At 36.8% G+C, this 23,717-nt stretch overlaps 3 protein-coding genes across 4 annotated transcripts in view; 1 reads left to right on the top strand and 2 right to left on the bottom strand.

Moving 5' to 3' along the window:
- LOC108190952 (zinc finger protein 335) overlaps nt 1–12,435 on the bottom strand; it is a 78,320-nt gene extending 65,885 nt beyond the window's left edge. The window contains 11 exon segments of the mRNA XM_087264034.1: nt 1,508–1,581; nt 1,729–1,828; nt 2,938–3,152; nt 5,970–6,059; nt 6,339–6,363; nt 6,490–6,508; nt 10,441–10,496; nt 10,498–10,703; nt 11,447–11,608; nt 11,684–11,793; nt 12,407–12,435. Of these exon segments, the coding sequence (XP_087120160.1) occupies nt 1,508–1,581; nt 1,729–1,828; nt 2,938–3,152; nt 5,970–6,059; nt 6,339–6,363; nt 6,490–6,508; nt 10,441–10,496; nt 10,498–10,703; nt 11,447–11,608; nt 11,684–11,793; nt 12,407–12,435 (1,086 nt within the window).
- A 2,353-nt stretch (nt 12,436–14,788) lies between these two features.
- LOC796099 (serine/threonine-protein kinase pim-1-like) lies at nt 14,789–19,571 on the top strand. The gene is made up of 7 exons (XM_087264728.1): nt 14,789–16,785; nt 17,294–17,662; nt 17,945–18,039; nt 18,219–18,269; nt 18,405–18,777; nt 19,070–19,243; nt 19,359–19,571. The coding sequence occupies exons 1-7, from the start codon at nt 16,608–16,610 to the stop codon at nt 19,454–19,456; spliced, it is 1,338 nt and encodes a 445-aa protein (XP_087120854.1). The 5' UTR covers nt 14,789–16,607; the 3' UTR covers nt 19,457–19,571.
- Nucleotides 17,133–23,717, bottom strand: part of LOC137496359 (zinc finger protein 335) — a 31,252-nt gene continuing 24,667 nt past the window's right edge. Inside the window, exons 20-23 of one of the 2 annotated variants that reach the window (XM_087264752.1) lie at nt 22,011–23,308; nt 21,028–21,151; nt 19,338–19,472; nt 17,133–17,648 (exon numbers count right to left, since the gene is read on the bottom strand). Coding sequence is in view for 1 of the 2 variants with exons in the window: in XM_087264753.1 (XP_087120879.1) it covers nt 23,197–23,308; nt 23,419–23,452 (146 nt within the window). In the remaining variant the exon portion in view is untranslated. Of the gene's footprint in view, nt 17,649–19,337; nt 19,473–21,027; nt 21,152–22,010; nt 23,309–23,418; nt 23,453–23,717 lie in introns of those variants that run through there. The other variant, XM_087264753.1, reaches the window with a different exon arrangement.

Raw genomic sequence — 23,717 nt, 5'->3', positions numbered from 1 at the left:
AACACTTCCCAAAAGACATTACAATTTGAACAGCATCTGCACTTATGTTAGTCTGTTTGACTTTCCTTCCTGCAGCTTCTTCACAATGAACGTGTTCTCCAGCCTCCGGCGCCTAGACTGCAGCTCAGCACGAAAATTTCAACTGGGCCTGGTTTCTTAAGGTTTTTTCTTTTACTTTCGTCAATTGTTGAAGTTTGTTCCTTTTCGCTGTCGCCACTGGCTTGCATGGTTCAGGACTTGTAGAGCTGCACATTGATGGATTTGCTCTTTACTGTTTGGACTTTCAGCAGTGAAAATTAAACCACACTGAACTGAACTAAAACTCTGAAAACTGGACTGACACAGTTTCAATTTACTAGAACTTCTATGTTAAGCTGCTTTGACACAATCTACATTGTAATAGAAGTATAGAATTGAAGATGCACTGAAGTGAATTTACGTATGGCCTAATGTCAGATGTCATTAGTGTCCCACTCTTTGATGGACACCAAATTCAAGGACTTTTAAATCATTAATTATTTTAAGTCGGGCATCTTTGCAATTCAGACCCCAGCATACATAGTGCCACGAAAATCCTTCCTGTACTTAACATTTCACTAACACTTAATGTTCATTAAAATGTTATAATTATGATGTTTTGAATGTGTCATTTTAAAACATGTTGACTGTTTTAAACAACTTTAAAAAACTTTAATACACCTAGTAGAATTCAGTACTGGTAATATTCAAATGTGGTACCTGAAGTATAGATAAATTTCATTATTTGTCATTTGTAAAAGATGAATTTCTTATTTTCTTTCCACTCAGTTTTTTGAAAGCAGTAATTGTTAAAATAACACCATCGACTTTAAATTAGGGTTGGGCGATGTCAACCATTTGGCAAAGTACAATGTCTAATGTGAAACATCGCAATGGATGATGGCATCGTCACCAGTGGTGAATTAATTATTTATGAATATTAAATTAATTTATAACAAATTAATTATTTGTAGCCTACCGTTTCAACTACCTGACCCGCATGGTCTTTGTTTTACCCATAACTAAGTGCATGACAGAGTGTGTGTGTGTGGTCACATGATGTGCGTTTTCAGTGGTGTAGTGTGGATAGAGATCTTTTCAGAAATGCTAGGTGAAATGCCAGTGTGAACGTGGATTGTTTTGTTCTGAAATGCCATTTTAAACTAAGACGTATTAGTGTAAACAGGGCATGTGTATTTTTCGCAAGCGGGTTGCTGCTGCGACAAGGCAAGGTAGATGATTGTGATGTCGGCTCAGCATTGTGATGTCTATCGGCCATTGGCAATGGATGATGGCATCGTCTATCTACTATTGATACCTAAAAATCATGCACTTTTAAGGACCTATGTTTGTTTGCAAGTACATTCCAGGCTTTGTATTCATATGTCTGAAATTCAAGTACTTTCAAGAAGCATGGGAACCCTGCAGTTTATATTTCAATAGAATTATGACTTATTCCAATACAAAATACCAATGTGCCACACAATACCTGTAGTTCTCTGTTGTTTTTCGTGTACAGCAGCAGATCTAAAGCATTTTAAGGTGAGAGGTCTGAGTTCTGGGCTATTAGAGAAGGTAAACATTTATTTAAATGAGCAATCTGAATATTATTATCACAATGTGAATGGTGTAATATGTGTAGATGAATTTTTAAAAATACACACATATTTTAGATATAATCACTGATCTACTGATAACTTTTCTACTGACCTTGCTCGTAAATGATGGTAGTGTTGCTCAGTGCATCTTGGGATACAGATGTGTTCCCTATGGACTCCATGGTTTAGAGAGTAAGAGGGTCCACTGTTACCTTTAGGTTTAAAAACAAATCAATATCAAATAATCGATGGTTTGCTGTTTATTAAATGATTTTGAATGCAATAATTAGTGGTTCTTTGGCTCCATAAAGTGCATTTAAAATCCTTTAATACATGGCAAGTCATTGTTTATATCACTAATTACATGGTCATTTGCCAGGTTATTCATTCATTCATTTTCTTTTTGGCTTTGTCCCTTTATTAAAAAAGGTTGCCACAGCGGAATCAACCGCCAACTTATCCAGCATATGTTTTACGCAGCAGATGCCCTTCCAGCCACAACCCATCACTGGGAAACCCATACACACTCATTTACACACACACATACACAATGGACAATTTAGCCTACCCAATTTACCTGTACCGCATGTCTTTGGACTGTGGGGGAAACCGGAGCACCCGTAAGAAACCCATGCAAACGCAGGGAGAACATGCAAACTCCACACAGAAACGCCAACTGACCCAGCCGAGGCTCGAACCAGCGACCTTCTTGCTGTGAGGCGACAGCACTACCTACTGCGCCACTGCGTCGCCTCATTTGCCAGGTTATATATTTGTCTTTGCAGTTTGATATTTGTCTAAAATCTTTTGTGTGTATATGAGATGGCATATCTAATAACTGATAATAACATGTCAGCTTTCTCTCTACAAATATTTGAGAATTCTGTTAAGGTGGTTGACCCCAACAACTCCCTGGTGAAGCACATGATGATGTTCTCATGGTAAGAAGAGAAATGTGTCTCAGCTAAAAAGCTCCAGCAACTCTCATTGAGTTACTATAGTTACTACTAATGTTTGAGGGTGGCAAAAACATTTAGAACTGTGACCAAAACAGACCTACAGGTAACTGTGCATTCAGCATATCAGACTTATATATACTAATATATAATAAGCATAATATATACTGTATCTTCCTGAAAATAAGTAGCATTTTTTTCCCTTTTTTATCTAAAAACAAAATAGTGACATACATTTAAAAGTGATTTACATAATGCATTTCACATCAAGTAAGCAAAACATTCATACATTAGTTTAGACTTTCGGGAAAATATACTAGAATTTTTCTGCCCATTACATACAAGATGCACATCCATGTACTCACAATGGTCCCTTGAAATTCCTGGTTTTCATGCTGTAACCTCAGCTCCTCAATCTGCTCCAGGGTGAAAACAGGTGTCTGCTGTCGCCGGATCGGCTCATCTGGATGTGTTCCACTCCACTCTTTAAAAGTCTCAGGGTGGCGACACTGCACATGTAGCCGCAGGTTCTTCCTGTGTCACATCGTGAAGTGGCACATTTTACAGGAGAAGGGCGTTTCTGGGTAAAGATGAACAGACATGATCAGAAAACATTCCACCAATTTAACTGAGGAATAATTGATGACAGGCATTAAATTGTTAGAAAAATACTGCAACTTTAATAGATCAGAGTCATTTATCCCACTTGTACTACAGTTAGCACACCTAGAGACATTGTTGTATTTAAACTACTGCTGTGTGTGGGACCAGATTCTTAGCTATCTCAGAAAAAGCCTATAGTTTTACTGTGATTAGATTTTTGCCATTTGTGGTCTATGAAACAATTGAAACCATTCAGTATAATGCCTGCCTGGAACTACTTTAGCTGTTTGCTTCCATGAAAATAAATTGCAGACCTCAAAATGTTGATCAGAATCAAATACTGAACAGCCCTGTTTCATTAATTGTAAGGCAAGGCAAGTTTATTTATATAGCACATTTCATACACAGGGCAAATTAAAGTGCTTTACATAAACAAGAATAAAAGAAACAAGTATAAGAAAAATGAAGACAAATAATAAAAATGATTTAAAAAAAAAACATAAAAACAGGTAAAATGTGATATAAAAGAATGAAAAAGAAGAGAAAAACATATAAGTGCGATTTGTTGGACGTAGCTCAGTGCTCATTCAGTAAAGGCACAGCAGAACAGATGTGTTTTCAGTCTTGATTTGAATGTGCCTACTGTTGGAGTACATCTGATCATTTCTGGAAGCTGATTCCAGCAGCGAGAGGCATAGTGGCTGAAAGCTGATTCACCCTGCTTTGACTGAACTCTTGGAATTTCTAGTTTATATGATCCTAAAGATCTGAGTGATCTGTTAGGTTTGTATTCAGTGAGCATATTTGTAATGTATTGAGGTCCTAGGCCATTTAAAGTCTATTCTGAATGTAACTGGGAGCCGGTGTAAACACCTGAGGACAGGTGTCATGTGCTCCGATTTTCTGGTTCTGGTCAGAATCCTGGCCGCAGCGTTCTGGATGAGCTGTAACTGTCCGACTGTCTTTTTAGGAAGACCAATGAGGAGTCCATTACGGTAATCCACCCTGCTGCTGATAAAAGCATGAACAAGTTTCTCTAAGTCTTCACTGGAAACAAAGCATCTGACTCTTGCAATGATAGTATGCTGATTTACTAACTGCTTTGACATGACTATTGAAACTCAGATCTGACTCCAGAGTCACACCAATATTCTTGACCTTATTTTTTTTGTTGTTTGACCTTTAGTGCCAAGGTACACATTCACCTTGAGAAACTCATCTCTATTCCCAAATGCAATGACTTCAGTTTTCTCTTTGTTTAACTGAAGTAAATTTTGGCACATCCAACTATTAATTTCATCAATGCACTGGTAGAGGGTGTCAATGGGGCTGTAGTCATTAGGCAGTAAGGCTAGGTAGATCTGAGTGTCATCAGCATAGCTGTGGTAGATTTTTTTTTTTTTTCATTATTTGGCTCAGAGGGAGCATGTAAAGGCTGAACAGGAGAGGTGCCAGAATCGAGCCTTGTGGGACTCCACATGTCATGGGTGTCCACTTCGACCTATGGTCACCTATACTGACATGGTAACCTCTACCTTCAAGGTAAGATCTAAACCATTTGAGGACCGTGCCAGACAGCCCAAACCAGTTTTCCAGCCAATCCAGAAGTATGCTGTGATCTATTGCCTGAATCTGTATTTAGGCGTATATCATTGATTAGCTTTATAAGAGCGCTCTCCGTACAGTGATGTGCTCTGAAACCAGACTGAAAATTGTCTAAACACCTCTTGAAGCTAAAGAACTTGTTAACCTGGTTAAAAACAACTTTTTCAATGATTTTGCCAATGAAAGGGAGATTTAAGATTGGCCTGTAATTGCTCAATAAGGTGTTATCCCGCTTGCTCTTCTTCAAGAGGTGTTTAACAACTGCAGTTTTAAGTGAGTTTGGAAAAATCCCTGAGAGAAGTTGTAATGAAAAATTGCAAACTCGATTGAGCAAATCATACATTCTCATGCATATCATGTCAGGGAGGCATGGTCTGATCTTTAGTAAATCTCTGCCAAAAGCCAGAGGGCGCTCTCACAGAAGCCCCATGATGAAATGCCCATAAAGAAACCCAGGAAATACCACTAGCGCTTGTTGAATAAAAAGAATATTGTACTATTTTCATTGATTTATTATGTCTAATAAACACAAGACTATGAAATACTCTTCCAGAAAGATTTATTTTAAACAATCGACTGTTATGAAGTGAGACTGGAGTAACAACATACTGTTTGGTGATGTCACTGGCCCATGAACATTTCCAAGCTGTTGTCAAACTATTTCATAACTGTAGCACTTTGTTGCTGTTAAAAAGCAATTCAATCATATATTAACGTTAAACCGGCTGCTATAACATTATTTATCAATATCTGGACTTTATTGGATTCTCTGAAGCTACAGAAATTAACCATGTACAACATGAAATAGGTTAGGACCTTGAATAGGTTGTTTACATACCTTTAAATCAGTGTTGCTCAATCATGTTCCTGGAGGACCACTAACACTGCATGTTTTGGATGTCTCCTTTGTCACATCCATTACAGGTCTTTCAGTCTCTGCTAATGAGCTGAAGTGGCACAAACAGCTGTCATTATCACAGAATGATTACCTCTGTCATTTGGAGTTTTGCATAGCTTATCAGTGTACAATGACTCTGTGTAGTGTGTAGTAAACGCTACTGCATCTGAACACATGTGCTGGATGTTTACTAGAACCGGCTTTACTGACAAAATGTGCATGAAAATTGTCTGCTATTAATCGCCCAGCCCTTCATGAAGTATAAACATTCCTGATAATTACAACACTAACCAGTGTGTTTAATGGTGATGTGGGACACCAGGAAGTCTTCTTTGTTCATTGAATGCTTGCACACTTCACTTCTTTGTTGGTGTGGGACAGCTGATGATTGAGCAGGTGCTTTTTGTTATTACAGGTGTAATCGCAGAACTCACACTTGACTTTTCTCCCCATAGACTTCCATTTATACACACGCGAATGCGTCAGACCGAAAACGCAGGGTCATGTGTTAAGTTTCTCAGTTCGCTGTGGTGCACAGTTCAAACTTGGTGAACTCTGACCTGCGAAATCGCATCACTTGACTACGTGAGACTAGTCGAGGATCAAAACATGACATCCCTGGACAGAAATTTAAAACATGGAGCAATCGCTCCATAGAACATGGAAACTCAGGCACTTTGGAAACCTGTGAAAGGTGGACACAAGACTGTTGTCACATAAAAAACTGCCCTCATGAGACTGGTCAGAGTTAGTAAAATATAATGTCAATAAAATAATTTTTTTAATATTATTTCTGCATCTTGAATCTTACCACATCTATCTTTCGGCTCCTAAAAAGAAGAAACAAGAACACCGTAATCAGGTGTGAATTTTACGAATATATACATATACACACAGTTGAAGTCAGAATTATTAGTCCCCCTGTTTTTTTCCCCAATTTCTGTTTAACAGAGAGAAGATTTTTTTTCAACACATTTCTAAACATAATAGTTTTAATAACTCATTTCAAATAACTGATTTTTTTCATCTTTGCCATGATGACAGTCAATAATATTTGACTAGATATTTTTCAAGACACTTAAAATGATCTTTAAAAAATTAAAACAATTTTTATTCTAGCTGAAATAAAAGAAATAAGACTTTCTCGAGAAGAAAAACTGTTATCAGACATACTGTGAAAACTTCCTTGCTCTGTTAAACATCATTTGGAAAATATATATAAAAAAGGAAAAAAAATTCTAAATGGGACTATTAATTCTGAACTCAACTGTATATGTGTGTATGTGTGTGTATATATATATAATGTCTCTACCGTAATCTATGCAAAAGTTATTGTATTCCAACTGATGAGAGGTGCTGTACAAGCCACAGTGACCGATCATTGTTTTCATGTTTCACTATTCTTTTGTTTGATCAAACATAATTCACTGTGTTTGGACCACGTCAGACATATAAAAGGATTACTTATGCACATCACCTTAAAAACAGAGGAGAAATGGCCCTGAAGCACACAGCATAAGGTAAGAGATGACAGCTGTCTGTGCTATCTGGGGCTGCTTAGTGATCATAAATGTATTGTTTTCATTTCTGCACCATGGAAACACAGCGATTCATTCGGCAACTGTTTGATATGTGAATATAATTCAGTAAAAAGAATGCTAAAACCGTATGAGCACTGGCAAGAACTTTCATTTGAGATGTAACTTGTACATGTGTCATATGAATAAAAATATGAAAACGAACCAATGTAAAACACCCAGCTAAGGTATCCAAAATACTGTGTATTTAAGTGTAAATAACTTTTGTACAGTAGAATAAAAACAAAATTATGCATATGTGCATAAAATATAGATTCTACACTTTCAAACGAAACCACCTACGGGGGTCTGGTGCAATGCTAGCCCTTTAAATCGTAAAGCGAAAGTCGTTGACTGGGTCCGTTAAAGCTATGATTGATCTTCTGTCTTTTAGCTTGCTTTAGTAAAAGGGTTAAAGGGATCTTGTGTGAGGTCATTGATGATGAACTCATTTTTGCACTTGGTTTAAGATAAATGTTTTTGCTTCATTTTGTTTGGTGTTACTTGAAATTGTACTGATTGTTGGATTTTTTTTTATAATAAAATACTTTTAAAATCTCAAAATCTCTCTGGCTGTTTCTCAATATGCATTCTTCAGTGGTCTTGCGTCCTCGTGTTTTTGTGTAACGTCATCATCAGCTGCCAAAGTTCAGTTCCAATACTCAAGACTGCAAGAACAGAGGACGCGTGAAACTTCCCAGATGTGTTCTTGATATCGAGGACACACCGATGCAGACTTGAGCACTGATCTCACTCTGGAAGTCCCAGAAGTCATTGCGACTGGAGGTGGGAAGCGCAGCATTGTATACAGATTTATTATTAAAGTTCATAGATATCACTTATTTACCTCAGGAGTTTCCCTTAAATGAAACGGTGAATATAAACATTAGGATGGACATCTTAATAAAGGAATAAACAAATTAAGGGTGTTTGTTTGCTGAAATTCATATTAAAATCAGTTTCATTTATATTGTGCAACGTGTATTTATAATGTTTTTATGCATAGTATAGATTTTGAAAAAGGGAAAAACAATAAATCGTTGTATGAGTGCTGTAATGTTTAAAAAAAATTTCATGTGGTCATGTGGCCATCAGGAAGAATGCAGCATCTCATTTCTCACAGGACGTGTTGTCTGTTCTCACTGTCTCCCAAGTTTGTTCTTCTGGGGACACCTGGCAAGACCGGTCTCCACAAGAACGCAAGTTTGTTCTCTGCGTTCTTGGAATTAAGAAACAGCCTCTGTCTCGATCCTCTCTATTTCACAGGTTCAACCCCTTTTTGATTGCTATTGGCTGTAGTATCGGTCAATCCTCATTATCTTGGGTGATGTGGCGGGTTCTGCAGCCAATCTGAGTGGTCGCCAGGTTTTTAAAAGGATGACAATTGAGACGCCGTACAGAGGCATTTGCGTTCCTGCCTTGTTGTTTGTTTTAATCTGCCTCTTGTTATTTCTTTTGTTTTTGGTATGAGTTGACAAAGATGACATTGCCATCTTGCCTACTTCCATTATTTTTATTCTTCATCTGTGATCGTTTGTTGATAAACTTTGCAGTTGCCCCAAAGGATTTGGAGAGGAAATGTCACGCGACTAACATTCTTACAACACCTAGCGAACCTGGGCTGTTTCTCAATATGCGTTCTTGTCTATACTTGCGTTCTTGTGTCCTTGTGAAACGTCATCAACCGTCACCAAAGTACTGTTCCAATTCAAAGCTCACATCTTGCCAAATACAGATAAAATTCCCGGATGTGTACTTGCTCTGCGTTTTTCATCAAAGATGCTTCGAGAGGTGACTTGTGCAACTTGGGAAGCTCAGAGAATGCATTGCAGCTAAACCAGCAAACGCTAATGGCAGAGGGGAAAACCCACACGGTTTAAAAAATACTCCTTTACTGTGTCACAAAATAAAGCGTTAAAAGTTTTTTCAGGCAGAATGTAGTTGTTTAAACTCGAATCGTCAGTTTATTCACAAAGATAGAGCGTTTTTGACGATGTGCCTCAGGTTATGCGAACTCCAACTCCCAGCCTGCTAGCGGGAGCTCCTTCATCACCTCCCCCACCGAGAAGAGCTTTACTTCGGCCAGTCCATCTCGGATGTACCGCTGGATCTCATCACTCCATTGTAGTTAAAACATGATTTTTAATTCATCTTGTGAATATCTAGCGGACATTTTTTGGTCTTTAAATCTATCATTTGTTCTCAGGTGTATTATTTTGGCAGTATTATTTTGTTACCTTTTATAATTGTTTTTATTTAGGTTACCATGTTGTATGTTGTTTATCTTTGTTAGGCTAATTGTTTGACATTATCTTTATTTGTTATTGTGTATACACTTGTATAATTACCATTGCCGTTTATTAAATCTGATAATCAAAGAAACGTGTCTGTATATAATAACTCATTTTACTTCACATTTATATGAATATATGTATACATAATGTAGATTTATAATGTTAATATAATATTAATTAAAGGGTCGTGCTTGATATAGTTAAATCATTTTATTGTTAATGTACAGTGAAACTGATGAATCCATGGTGAGTGAGGTAAGTGACGTTATAAAGTACACTGCAGTTCCATTTGAAGAAGTACCCGACTTGTGTCCTTGCGTCCTCAGGAGTTCGTTCTTCCAAGTCTGAACTTGGCAAGTCTGAACTTCCAAGGACGCAAGTGCAATTTTTGCGTACTTGAAATTGAGAAATAGCCCAGGTTTAGGAGTGAGCGCTGTCTTTGTATTTTTCTGTTTGGTTGGGTTAGAGTAGGTAAGTTAGGCCAGGCACACGCTGAAGACTGGTTTTTCGATTATTTTGTTTTCAGTTAGGTAAAAAGGTTAAGCGGAGTTAGTTTGTTTTTGTTATTTTCTTTTCTTTCACCGACACTTTTGTCCTTTTCCCCTGCAGGGTTTATTGTTTTTGGATTATTCTTGTTCATATAAACTGTGTATAATTAACCTTTTGTAGTATTTGTTGTTATCTATATTCTTCTTCTTTATTATTACTATTTTCTGTTTAACTTTGATTTTGTATAATAAATTATTATTTTTTGGCAGTATTTTGGATGATGCATGGTTTTCATTTTCTCCCGCATTACACAGAATGGTCTATGGTACAATATAAATGTTACATACTTCAGTCTCTAGATTAACATCAAGAAGTCATAACAAGTAGTAAAACAATACTTACTTGCGATTCATGTATTTTTTGTACTTCTTTTGAAGGAAGCGTTTGGAAGGTCGTCCTCATTTTTTTGGGCAGGAACTCAAGATCATCGAGGCTGGTGTTTAATGAAGTATCTCTGTTCTCAGAATCTGACTGGCTGACTCCTTTTTCCACTACTGTCCCATTGGAAAACGAAAAAGATCTGTTCTCCAATCCAAAGGAACTTGCTTCTTCAGGAGCTCGAGGATCCTCTGTATTGTTGGTTTTAGATGGTGCTGCTGGTGACTCTGTTTATAAAATTTAGTGTTATCCCACTCATATGAAAGTTGCTATTTAAACATTTTCACACTTAAATAATGCTTGACCATGTTAGTAGGTTTGGCATGCTGTCCCGAAAGAGAACCCAGAGCTCAGAGATAGATGAGCCCGAGGCTGCCTTCTGGTCAATGACCATTTAGAGGGATATGAGATCAGGTAGTTCTCGAGAGCTCCCCCCGATTCATTTGGCCTATTCCTTGATTAATAAAGACAGCTCTGAAGGAATTGACCGCCAACGACACCAGTGCATACTTAATTAGAGAAGCTTGGTATTAAGTGCCTTTGACTGTTACTATTATTTAATTCAATTGTGTCACATGTCTTTGACTGTGGGAGGAAACCGGAGTACCTGGAGGAAACCCACGCAAACACAGGGAGAACATGTAAACTCCGCACAGAAATGCCGACTGGCCCAGCCAGGACTTGAACCATGCTGTCAGGTAGCAGTGTCAGCCACTGAGCCACCGTGTAGCCCGATCTTAGAGTTGTGGAAGTGGGAGAAGGGATGAATGGATGGGGGGAGGTCTTCCAAAGCGAAGATAGGGAGAAAAGTTAGGCTGGATATTTATGTTAAATTTTGAATAATCCGATTAGCAAGATAATGATTACTGATAGGGACCAGCTGTCAATCATATCACACTCCTCTTGAAATTAGTTTGTGAAACTTCACTTATTATACCTCTGTGACCCAAAAAGCTAGATTAACCCTAACCTGAATCTGGAAGAAATTTGCGATGAGGTCCCACTATCCTGTGAGGATGTTTCCGTGAGGTAGATGCGTTAGATGATGAAGAGCAGGAGGGAGGAGGAGTGAAGTGCCTGACAGCCAGTCTGGACCTGGACTCCTCATCAGCTGGTTTATAATCACTGTCACCTGTATGTACAATTAAAATACATTCAAATATAGGAAATGATGAAATATATTGAATGCAATCTGCACTCCACTGACCTTGATCATCAAGAGCGCCTGCATCAACAACGTCATCTTCTTCCTCTTCAGGCTGCTCCTCCTTCTTGACCTCAACCACTGCTCCAGCCTTGCTTTCAGATTTTTTTGGCCTGGACCGTCAGCATGCGAGACAGCACCTCCAGAACGAGAACCTAAAAAAAAAAGCCTGTAGGCATCAATGCTGATGGAAATTTAAAGTGAGCATAATCCAGTTGTGCCTTTTATTTAGAATTCGTAACTATTTAGTGCTGATTTGGTGTATTCGTAAGTGAGATGGCTTCTGAAAAATAAACTTAAGGCGGAATTTGTTTTAATCTATTGGGAACTGATTGGACGTCACTACAACAGACGAATTTGGATCTAAAAAGCCTCTACAAAGTGCCCAAAAGTATTTTCGCAAGCCCTAGATATAGACTCAAGAAGAACTGTGTGCTTTAAAACGGGGAAAACAATGGAGCTGTTATTAATCAAACAAATTTGTCAAACATTTTATGTATGTGTATTTCAGTTTAATAAGCAGCAATACCACTGAACACCACTGTACCACTGAACAAATACAGTGTTCTTTCAACAACAGCGTGTGTGGAACTTACATTTTAACTTCTAGCTTTATATATTTTCAGGTTAACACACTGAAGAATTCAATCAAGAATACAAATTAGAACTTGTGAATCAGAATCAAATCAAATTGTAACACAAAACTGAAAGCCAAAGTAGCCACACCCAACCAAAGCATCATTCTTGTGCAGCATTACACTCCAACTTTGTACCATTGAAGAAGATATGATCTCCAGGTGGCACGGTAGCTCAGTGATTAGCACTGTCGCCTCACAGCAAGAGGTTGGCTGGTTCGAGTTCCGGCTGGGCCAGTTTACATTTCTGTGTGGGGTTTGTATGTTCCCCTTATTGTAGGCATAGGTTTCCTCCCAAAGACATGATAAAGGTTGAAGACAAACTTTATAGTGGCTTGAAAAAGCCTGTTAGAAGTAGATTATTTAGTTTGAAAAAGTGTCAAGATGACAAAAAGAATGTTGAAGATCCTTGCAGTCAACAATTTAACCATTTAAAGACGGAAACAAGACAGTCCAGCATGAGTTGTTAGCAAGATTCTAGCATGAATTGTTACTAGTATGTTTCTAGCATGAATTTAAACAAGGATCAGTGTTTTCTCATCATCCTTATTATCGTTGCTTTATTAATTTGATTATTTGAATCAGTTTTTACCTGTGAAATGATTTTGACTACTGAATAAAGTGAACACATTGCTTAATATAAGAATGTTCAGGTCATCAGGTCACAGACTTTTTATAATTCTATTTTCAGGAGCCACCAAACCAGGGCATAGATCATGGAGACCTCGAGTGGAACTGAAGGACTTGATGATAGTAAACAACTGTTTTCCTGTTTGTGTTGATATTATAATTGTGTTAATACTGTCTAAAGTGATTTTGATATTATTATTATTATTATGTGTTAATAATGTTTAAAGTGATTTCCTTTTTATTCAAGACAGACTTTGTGTAGTGAGAAGCAGTGGTGTAAAGTAACACTACAAATACTTAAACTGCTGTAATTGAGGACATTTTCTCAGAAATTGTAATTTACTTAGTAGTTTTAAAAATGTGTGTTGCCTTGAGTACATTTTCAGTGCTGTATCGGTGCTTTTACTCCACTACTTTAACCTGTAGTCACTACTTTATTTTGTCTTATCTATGGGAACATGAAAAATCAGTCTTGTGATTCCTGTCCAGTTAAATCGCACACAGAAAGTAAATCGCAACATAAAGATCTACCTCAAGACTTGGGCGATTTATAATTGCAGCAAACTGTTTGCAAGCATTAAAATTGTCCAAAATCTTTATACTCAATGACCCAGAGACTGTTTAGATGCATGTCACTGATGAGAAGATCATGGGTGTTTACTGTATGATGACCGAAATGGCCTTAAACACCCAGCAGGCACAAGACCTCAACACGACATCAGACTGACGTTGTCTTCCAATGTCATGGAGACGCTGCATTTTGTTTGGAAATGAAAATCGGATGTCCAACCTAAAATCAACGTCTAAAGATGTTACAGCTTGAGGTTGTGTGGACGTTACCACAATGACAGCTATCAGATGTTGGATTTTGGTCAGTATTTGACATCAACGTGATGTTGGTTTAAGATATTGGCTTGATGCTTTTATAACATAACCTAAAATCAACCAAATATCAACGTCACTTGACATCATTATTGTACATCAAAATGTCTTTAGACGCTGACTGGACATTGAATTATGGTCGCCAATGCATCAGCTTTTTACAGCGTAATACTTACTACTCTCGAGTACTTTAGAAAGGACTGCTTTTTACTCATACTTTAAGTAATAAATACAACAGATAATTTTACTCTACTTGCACTAAATTTATAGGCAAGTCATGGTACTTTTACTTAAGTATGATATTTCTGTACTCTTTCCACCACTGATCATATGCAGCAGACAACAGCTTTGTAAAACCAGAATTGTACAATATTATAGCACAACTAATGCAAGAAAATCAGTGTTAGATTCAGATAAAGAGGCTTTGATTTCTTTGGTTTGCATTTAAAGTTCCTGTTTGTAGCCATGTTTAAAGAAAGACATCTGTAAAACTAAAGAAGCTAAAGATGAAACAGCAAATGATCAAAACCTTCTTTATAAGCATTTTAGCTACAGCTAGCAACTGTTTCATAGCAATATGACGTCAATCCTCCAGCCTACAGATACAGACTGTCATTAAAGCAGCATCCACAGAGACATGTCCATTATTCTTCTTAAATACAGTTTTCTCTATACATATTTATTTTACCTTTACAAGGCTAAACATTGTAGGAACACAAAGATAAATTTCTTTCACTATTTACAAAGGCTATAAATGAAACTTACAAAAAATTATAAATGACTGATGATTCTGGAAGAAGTCTGTGTTACTTCTCAGGGCAGTTTGTGATGTTAATTTGGAGCTGAGATAAGTTTCTGATGTTCCGTCTGTCTCTCTCTGTGTGTGTGTGTTGATAATGTGTGTGTCGTGGTTACTCAACAGTAAACACTAAACGTCATGCTGGATGCCCTGCTGCTGGTTGCAGTTGTTGGATGCCATGACAGTGTTAGCATGTAGCATGTTCACACAAAATCAATACAGTTCGCAGTTAAAACAATTTTTTACCTTTTTTGTAACTCTATAAAACCTAATGTCAACAAAATCTTCAATCTACAAGAATATTAATCATTATTCCAACCTGGTAGCATTCACATCGGTCCAGTGGTTTCTTCGGCTAGAGTGGGTTATTTTGGTGAATGAATCTGTGGTTGAAATGAATTGTGAGAGTCGATTCATTGACCTGTTCATAAATGCAACCGTTGCTTTGTTACTGAATAAATGTCTTATTCACTTAAAACAGGGCTTTACTGCCACCTACTGGCGGGCTCAGTTAATGCATGGAAAACATAATTTTGACTATAGTTGTATATTTTTCTTTATACTTTATTTTAACATTATTCATGTAAAAAAAGAAGAATTCATAAAGGTAAAGAATTCACAGAAAATGTTTATTTAAATTGCAAATAGTGTGCTTAAATGAAGAGACTGCAGTCTGAGCGGAAAAGAGAATGGAGAAGGATGTTAGGAGTATGCCACTCTAAACAGTTAGGAACCACTGATATACAGTCTAGATAATAGGTCATACCCATGATATCGAAAATGAGCTCAGATTCAATGCAAAAGTAGTGTAACATTACAATAGAGACGGAAATATTGCAATACTGTAAACAATTACTTTCAAATGACAGAAACTAACTAAATATTAAGTGCTACATTTTGGTAGTAATTTGCAAATGAAAGCAAAACCCAGGATGGTAATAAATAAATGGCTGTAAGTAACTGTCAGCTCTTATCTATGGTTTTCTAATGTTGTCACTAATGTTAATTGAGAAGAAGTTTTAGATAAAAAATTTTTTCAAGTCCAGTTACATACAAACATTACTAAATTAGTTCATTTAAATTAAAAACATAATGAGTCACTAAATACCACACAGATATCCTTTAAAACTATTATTAAAATGAGAAATTACATCGTGAAAGACTTATTTTATCTTTGCCATAATCACAGTAAATAATATTTGACTGGACATTTTTCAAGACACTTCTAAACAGCTTAAAATGACATTTAAAGGCTTAACTAGGTTAGTTAGGGTAACTAGGCAGGTTATGGTAATTAGGCAAGTTATTGTATAATGATGGTTTGTTCTGTGGACCATTGGAAAAAAAATAGCTTAAATGGGCTAATAATATGACGTTAAAATGTTTTTATTTATTTTTTATTTTTTATAAAAACTGCTTTTATTCTAGCCAAAACAAATAAGACTTAATAATAAGTAATATTTATACTATACTCAATAAATAATAAAACTGCAGAAGAAAAATATCAGACATACTGTGAAAATTGTATTGCTCTCTTAAATGTATTTTGGAAATATTTAATAGAGAAAAAATTAAAAGGTTTCCCAGAGGTGGCTTGCAGCAGGAAGAGCATCTGCTGTGTAAAACATATACTGGAAAAGTTGGTGGTTCAATCTGCTGTGTCGACTAAGATTAATAATGGGACTAAACTGAAAAGAAAAAGGGGGGATAATAATTCTGACCTAAGTGTGTGTGTGTGTGTGTATAACGTGGATGTGTGGGCACTTTAAGGCAAATTAGCCAACATTAGTTGTTTGAGTTATTGTGTTTTAAAAAGTCCCCGCGTGTTTTGAAAATGTTCTTTCGCGTTCCAAATGGAACCACGTAACTCTGACATCATCAGTGGCTAATTAACGCTGACTGAATCAAGCAGAAACTCTCATTGCTTCTTTCGACGACTAGTAGTTCAGTATTTACTGCGATTCCACACAACGGTGATAAAATGGCCTTTTCAAAGTTAATTTCCCGTTTAAAGAAAGCGTTCGGTATCAAGCGTGCACACGAACCACCCCGTGAGCCACTCGCATCCACCGGCAACATGACAGAAAACCACCGTCATCCGATAACCGATGACCCGCCCCTCTTCCAAGCCTGTTTCCCCAGAAGAGCTACTGTTGATGGTAAATTAGGTTTATGAATTTTAATTACTAAAACAATGCTAAAACACACCGAACATGTCAGAGTAGCTGTTTAAAGATAAGAAATAAAACTGACTAGAAACATTTAAGAATTTTAGGTAGTTTCTTAAAAGGGACAGTTCACATAAACGTGAATATTCTGTCATAATTCACTCCTAAAACCTGTTTCAGGTGCTTTCTTGTGTTGAACACAAATACTGACTTCCAGTATTTTGAGTTCCTACAGTGAAGTTTAATGGCTGCTGATTTCAGGAATATTCTTCAGAATAGGTCTATTTTTGTGTTTAAAAGAAGAAATTCATAATTAATTGTATTTATGCCTTTAGATATATAGTTTAAACATACTTTTTTATTGCTAATTATCACTTCAATACAGAAAAACTGCAAGATTATAATAAAATACATTGAGTGATGTCTTTGCAAATTAACTTCAAATATCTAGTCAAAAGAGTTACAGAATCATATTAATGATATTCCTTCCCCTCTTTAGATCCGCTCCCTGCACTGGAGATCCATGACCTACAGGACGAGCCGATCAGTAGCTCGAAATTCTTTCACACTGCTGTGAACAATCTGGAGCTGGAGGTTCTCCAACCTTCAATTCCTGATGCTCCAGCAGAAGAAGACTTGGACTCCACTGTGAAATCTGAAGTGAACAGCTTTGAATCTCCAGTGAGCCAGCAGTTCTCAACAGACGGCATCTTTGAAGCGTTCAGCGGAGACTCTGTGCAGGTTGACATTGACTCTGCACTAGATGAAGACTCGGAGTCTTCACTGAATCAGAAGGTCTCACAAGATGACTCCGCTGATGATTCTGCACTGAGTCTTACAGCAGACGATGAGACCTGTTTGGACAATAGTAAGTTTATTGCTAGAATTCATAACATTTGTTTAGGCTTATCAAACATTTTAAAATTATACAGTTGAAGTCAAAATTATTCGCCCTCCTGTGATTTTTTTCCATTTTCAAATATTTCCCAAATTATTTTTAACAGAGTAAAGAAGTTTTCACTTCCTTCATTTCCTATAATCTTTTTTCTTAGGGAGAAAGTCTTATTTGTTGTAAACTCTGTGTTTTGTTTGGTTTATAATTTAATAAGATTTTGTGTCCAGTCAGCTAAATGTTCTTCTTTTTTAACAGATGACATCAGCTCCCGCTACAATCTGGGAAAGCAGCTCGGTGAAGGAGGTTTCGGCTCCGTTTTTGAGGGGATCCGCATACAGGATGGTCTGCAGGTATTCATTTCTGTAGACTCAAATCCTTTGATGAAGTTCACTATTTAAAGAACATCATCAGAAACATGCTTTCATTGTTTTGACATTTCTGAGAATTCAAATTGATGAAACCTCTGTTCAGGATTTGAATGAAATGATCTGGATGCACATGTTAATTGTTCGCTTATTTCTTTAAACAGGTGGCTGTTAAATTTGCCCAGATGACACCACGTATGCAAGATCTCTGCTCTGTAAGTACACTACACTTTCTGTTTTTCTCTTCTCAGTCACTGTGTTCAACTCAAAATGTCTTATATTTAATATTAGACAACAGGCTGTGGTTAAAAATCCTTGTTTGAAAACCAACATCATTATTTTGTTTTCAGTCTCATGACCAGCCACCTCTAGAGATCACCTTGGCAAGTATGGCCAGCAGTGGCTCCAGGTGTGCCAATATAATTCAGCTCCTTGACTGGCAGGTCTTCAAAGACCATTATGTCATGGTCATGGAGCGGCCTACGGCAAGTATGGACCTGGAGGCATTTCTGCAACTCAACGGAGGCGTCCTCACCGAGCAAACGGCACAAACTATCATGGGCCAAGCTGTTCATGCTGCCAATGTTTGCTGCTACCGGGAAGTATTCCACAGAGACATTAAGCTGCAAAACCTGCTTGTAAACCCAAACACACTGGAGGTCAAGCTGATTGACTTCGGCTGCGGAGATTACATGATGGAATCAGCATACTCCACCTTTTCTGGTAGGTGTTTTAAATAGGGTTGTCAAAAGTATCGACTTTGGGACTGACATTTTAAAAATGTCCAATTGAACGCTGTTAAACACCACTGATTGGCCATTGGTGTTCACATGCTCAGCAAATATGACTGTGATGAGTGTCAGTATCGATACTTTTGACAACACTAGTTATGAATGTACATAAGCATTATTAATATACGGTTTAAAAGCTCAGTAATTAGCACACCTGAAACCCATCTGGTATATTTATCAACATGATGCTGACACAGAGATTTAACTAAATGTCTCTCCTCCAGGCACAGAAGCGTACATGCCGCCAGAGTTTTACAAAAGAGGATGTTACCATGCCAAACCAGCAACTGTCTATTCTCTTGGGGTTCTTCTCTTCACATTGCTGCATGGAGATTTCCCAACGACGTATGACCTGTACTACCTGGAGCATGACTGGTCCAAATTTACCCTCTCTCAAGGTGAGATGTTCATCAAAGAACAAGTTAAAAAACAGTTTACTAATAATAATAATAATAATAATAATAATAATAATAATAATAATAATAATCTCACCTCTCCTTTTGTTTTTCACAGAATGCTGTGATCTGATGTGGGCTTGTCTGCAGCAGATTCCAGAGCACAGAATTCTTCTAGGACAGATGCCTTACCACGACTGGTTCATGCTGGAGTAGCCAGTTGACACCTTTGCTGTTAATATATAGTGTCTTGTTATTGTATTATTCACTTCTTTATTGTTACAGTTGTTTTTGTGTATTTCTCTAATAAAAATATATATTTTTGAACTCACTTGTGATGTGGCTTATATTGTGATCTAGTCCCAGTGACAAAAATCTGGCATGAGGTTTGAACAGCATCCAGTCATTTATAACACACACTGCAGTTGCCACTGGCGTCATTAAGGCGCACTTTTAGAACTACACTTTTAAAGAATACAGTCCAGCGCTGCCGTTTACCTGACCCAAAACCTAAACATATCAGTCACTGAGACATCAGCAAATCATACATATGTCCAATGTTTTACAGTGAAATCAGAGCTGTTTTTAGAAATGTTTTAAAAGAGAAACATCGTAACATGAGAATGTGACATTCAATACAAAACATCTGCATTTTCACAATAAGAGCACCCAGTTTTATTAAGTTCATTGAGTATTCACCGCCCTCATGACAATTGTGCTTCTCAAACAAAATATTCAGTGGTATTTCTTTAAAGTCAATTCTGATAGTGTAGTTTGTGCAGACACACTGAGGTTTATCCAGTGTTCAGAAGTCTGAATCATCCACATTATTTTATACGCCTCCAAAAACACGTTTACTACACGAATGTCCAGCGTTTGCTAAACAAATAGACTGTTCAACCCTTTACGTTATTAATTTCTTACAACATCTCCAACTATGCTAAAAGCAACGAGTTCTATAGGAAGATGTTGTAAGAAAGTAATAATGTAAAGGGTTAAACAGTCTATTTATAGTAATGTGTTTTGGGAAACGGGAGTGACAACTGTATGGAATTCAAAAGTTTGCATTCTTAATCACCTGTTTCTAAATGGTCTGTCTCTAAAAGTGAGGGGGACGTATGCCCCGTCCCCCACGGTTGCTACGCCCCTGCTTACAACATCTCCAACTATGTTAAAAGCAACAGGTTTTATAGGAAGAAGAAGAAGAAGAAGAAGAAGAAGAAGAAGAGGTAACATTTATTTTGATGGTTCATTTAAGTTTTGTCATTAGATTATAAGACTGTTGGGTTTGGGTTAGGGTTAGTGTAAGTTGACATGTACTAGCAAAGTTTCTTTTAGTCAGTTAAATCTCTGTCAAAGGAGCATATCAAGCTGATTATATTATCAACAGATTTTAAGCAGACAGTCTACTAATACTCAAATGGACCATCAATATAAAGTGTTACCCCATTCTTTAATAATGCCCTAGAAAAAAGAAAATCAGCTTCATTTTCATCTCTAATAGTCCACATTTTCTGTAAGGCTGGTGGTGAACTTTATTCAACCTTCTACCAAACTGAGGTACAAGTAAATCTAATCTTTGTTTAAGATGTTTGTCAGATTGATAAATAATTTAGAGATTATCAATTCAATTTCTAAACATCAGAGCATTTTAAACAGCAGCTAGTGTGTGAGATGTGCTCAACCATCACTGCTTCATGTTTTGGTTTTCACAGACAGATTAATCTCTATAATGATTTGGAGTTGTAAAATGGATGAAGTGTGGTCATATTTGTGATTTGATTTACCTGGATTGATCAGCTGGTTCGTCTGAAACACTGGCTGTAGATGGAGAAGAGCTCCGGACTGCAGGTTTGATGGTGGATTTTGGTAAAAGAGCAGCTGATTTTACTCCGCTGACGTCTCTTGAGGCTGTTAGAGAAAAACAAACGTTTTAACATTTCTATTTATTATTTTTAGTCACAAACTCATTATTAAACACAATATCCACTGATTTTTTCATTCACTCGTTTTCTTTTCGGCTTAGTACCTTTGTTAATCAGGAGTCGCCACAGCAGAATGAACCGCCAACTTATACAGCATACAGTATGTTTTACACAGCGGATGCTCTTCTAGCTGCAACCAAGCACTGGTACACACCTATACACTCTTGCATTCACACACATTAACTACTGCTAATTTAGCTTATTCAATTCACCAATTGAATTGTCCTTTGACTCTGGGGGAAACCGGAGCACCCGGAGGAAACCCACATGAACACGGGGAGAACATGCAAACTTCACACAGAAATGCCAACTAATCCAGCTGGGGGCTTGAACCAGCAATCTTCTTGCTGTGAGGTGAAAGTGCTACCCACTGAGCCACCGTGTCATCATTCCACTGATTACAGCACAGCAAAATACTTCAAAACCACCAAAGATGATTATAAAATGATAAAAGCAATGTTAAAGTAATTCTCCCTGAAGAACAAAACATTTGAATCTTTCAGTTGGATTCAAGCTGGAAAAACTATTACTGAGCATTAAAAAATCATCTAAAGACTGAGAAAATAGACCCCATATTCTATTGCTGATTAAATTATCACTGTATGTGTCGTATTATTATTAACTAAATGTATGAATAATGAATTAAATGTAGCTGAAATAGAATACAGCCCTGGTTTTACATTACAAAACATAAACACACACAATCCAAGAAGTTGCTTCAATGTAATGGCAGGATTTACACTATGATTATCCAAAAAACAAATGAAAAAAACATTCAAACTCACCATGCGTCAGTGGAACAAGAAGAAAGAAAACCAGCTCAATTCTCCTGTGATATTGATGTGTGTAGAGGACTCTATTGGGATAAATAGAGCTCAGACCAGACAAGCTGCAGCATTTTAGATCATCTAAAGAGGTTTCACAGCAGATGATGGAAGTTCAGCCTGGAGAACATTGCAGTAGACTAATATACAAATCACAAGTGCTTGGACAAGAAGTTCACAGCCTGCTCTGTTACAAAGTGTCTGATCCTTCTAATTTTGTGTAAAGAAAACAAAGCTTGCACAATCATGCAGGTTATGTTACCACTGAAGGACAGCTGAGCATCAAGACTTCTGAATGAATTAAAGGTATAATTGTAGATGACCCTAGCTGAATAGTGAAGTTCAGATGTCTTTGTCTTAGTAGCTTTAAAATAGAGCATCATTTATAAAAGTTTGATGGATTCTTGGTAGTGAATGTACAAAACAAACCAAAGATAAAAACTGATCTGAACTTTCAGACGCAACTTAAAATACATGCATAAGACACTGAATAGGAACAAAAATCAATATGTACACGAGTATAAATATTATTAAATCATATGCAGCAGACAACAGCTTTGTAAAACCAGAATTGTACAATATTATAGCACAACTAATGCAAGAAAATCAGTGTTAGAATCAGATAAAGAGGCTTTGACTTATTTGGTTTGCATTTAAAGTTCCGGTCTGTAGCCATGTTTAAAGAAAGACATATCTGTAAAACTGAAGAAGCTAAAAATGAAACAGCAAATGATCAAAACCTTCTTTGTAAGAATTTTAGCTACAGCTAGGAACTGTTTCATAGCAATATGACGTCAATCCTCCAGCCTAACGTTATATACAGACTGTCATTAAAGCAGCATCCACAGAGACATGTCCATTATTCTTCTTAAATACAGGATTCTCTATACTTATTTCTTTTTCAAGGCTAAAGATACATTTCTTTCAATATTTACAAAGGCATAAATCATATTTTGAGAGGATCTAACTGTACATTCACCTTATAAATGACTGATGATTGTGGAAGAAGTTTGTGTTACTTATGATCAGCGCAGTTTGTGATGCTCATTTGGAGCTGAGATGAGCTTCAGATATTCTTCTGTCTGTCCGTGTGTGTGTGTGTGTGTGTGTGTTGATGTTGTTAATAAATAATGAGTGTGTCGTGTTTCTACTCCTCAATAAAAGTGATGACATCATACTGGATGCCCTGCTCTTGCAGTTGTTCCAGTTGTTCAGGTGTGGCTTCAGTGTAAACCGGGTCATTGCTGCATCTGCAATAGCTAAACACACACATTGAGCAAATTTAATCATAATAAGAGTAAAAAAAATTGAATTGTAAGCGATTTGTAGCATTTGTATTTAATCATTTGTATGATATCAATTTCTGTACCTTACTGTAAAAAATGCTGGCTTCCTCACAATTCCTTTATGTTTTCCCAACAGAAAACAAGTTAACGTAATTATTCTTATGAAATTAAGTGAATTAAACATAAAACAATTAAGTTGTCCCCAAAAGTGGTGCTGTTTTAACTCATTTTAAAGTCGTTTGAACAAGCTGAAAAGTCATTTTTTGGGTGCTGAATTCTGTTAGACTCCCAACAAAACAATACAGCTCAGTTTATTTGTATTTTAATATTTGCGCTATTGTATTTTTCTATGCTTTTAAATTGTTTAATATATTTGATGTGG

The sequence above is a fragment of the Danio rerio genome, chromosome 8, assembly GCF_052040795.2.
Source record: "Danio rerio strain M-AB ecotype USA chromosome 8, GRCz13ab, whole genome shotgun sequence".
Taxonomy (NCBI): domain Eukaryota; kingdom Metazoa; phylum Chordata; class Actinopteri; order Cypriniformes; family Danionidae; genus Danio; species Danio rerio.
This window is presented reverse-complemented; position numbering and strand designations above follow the sequence as displayed.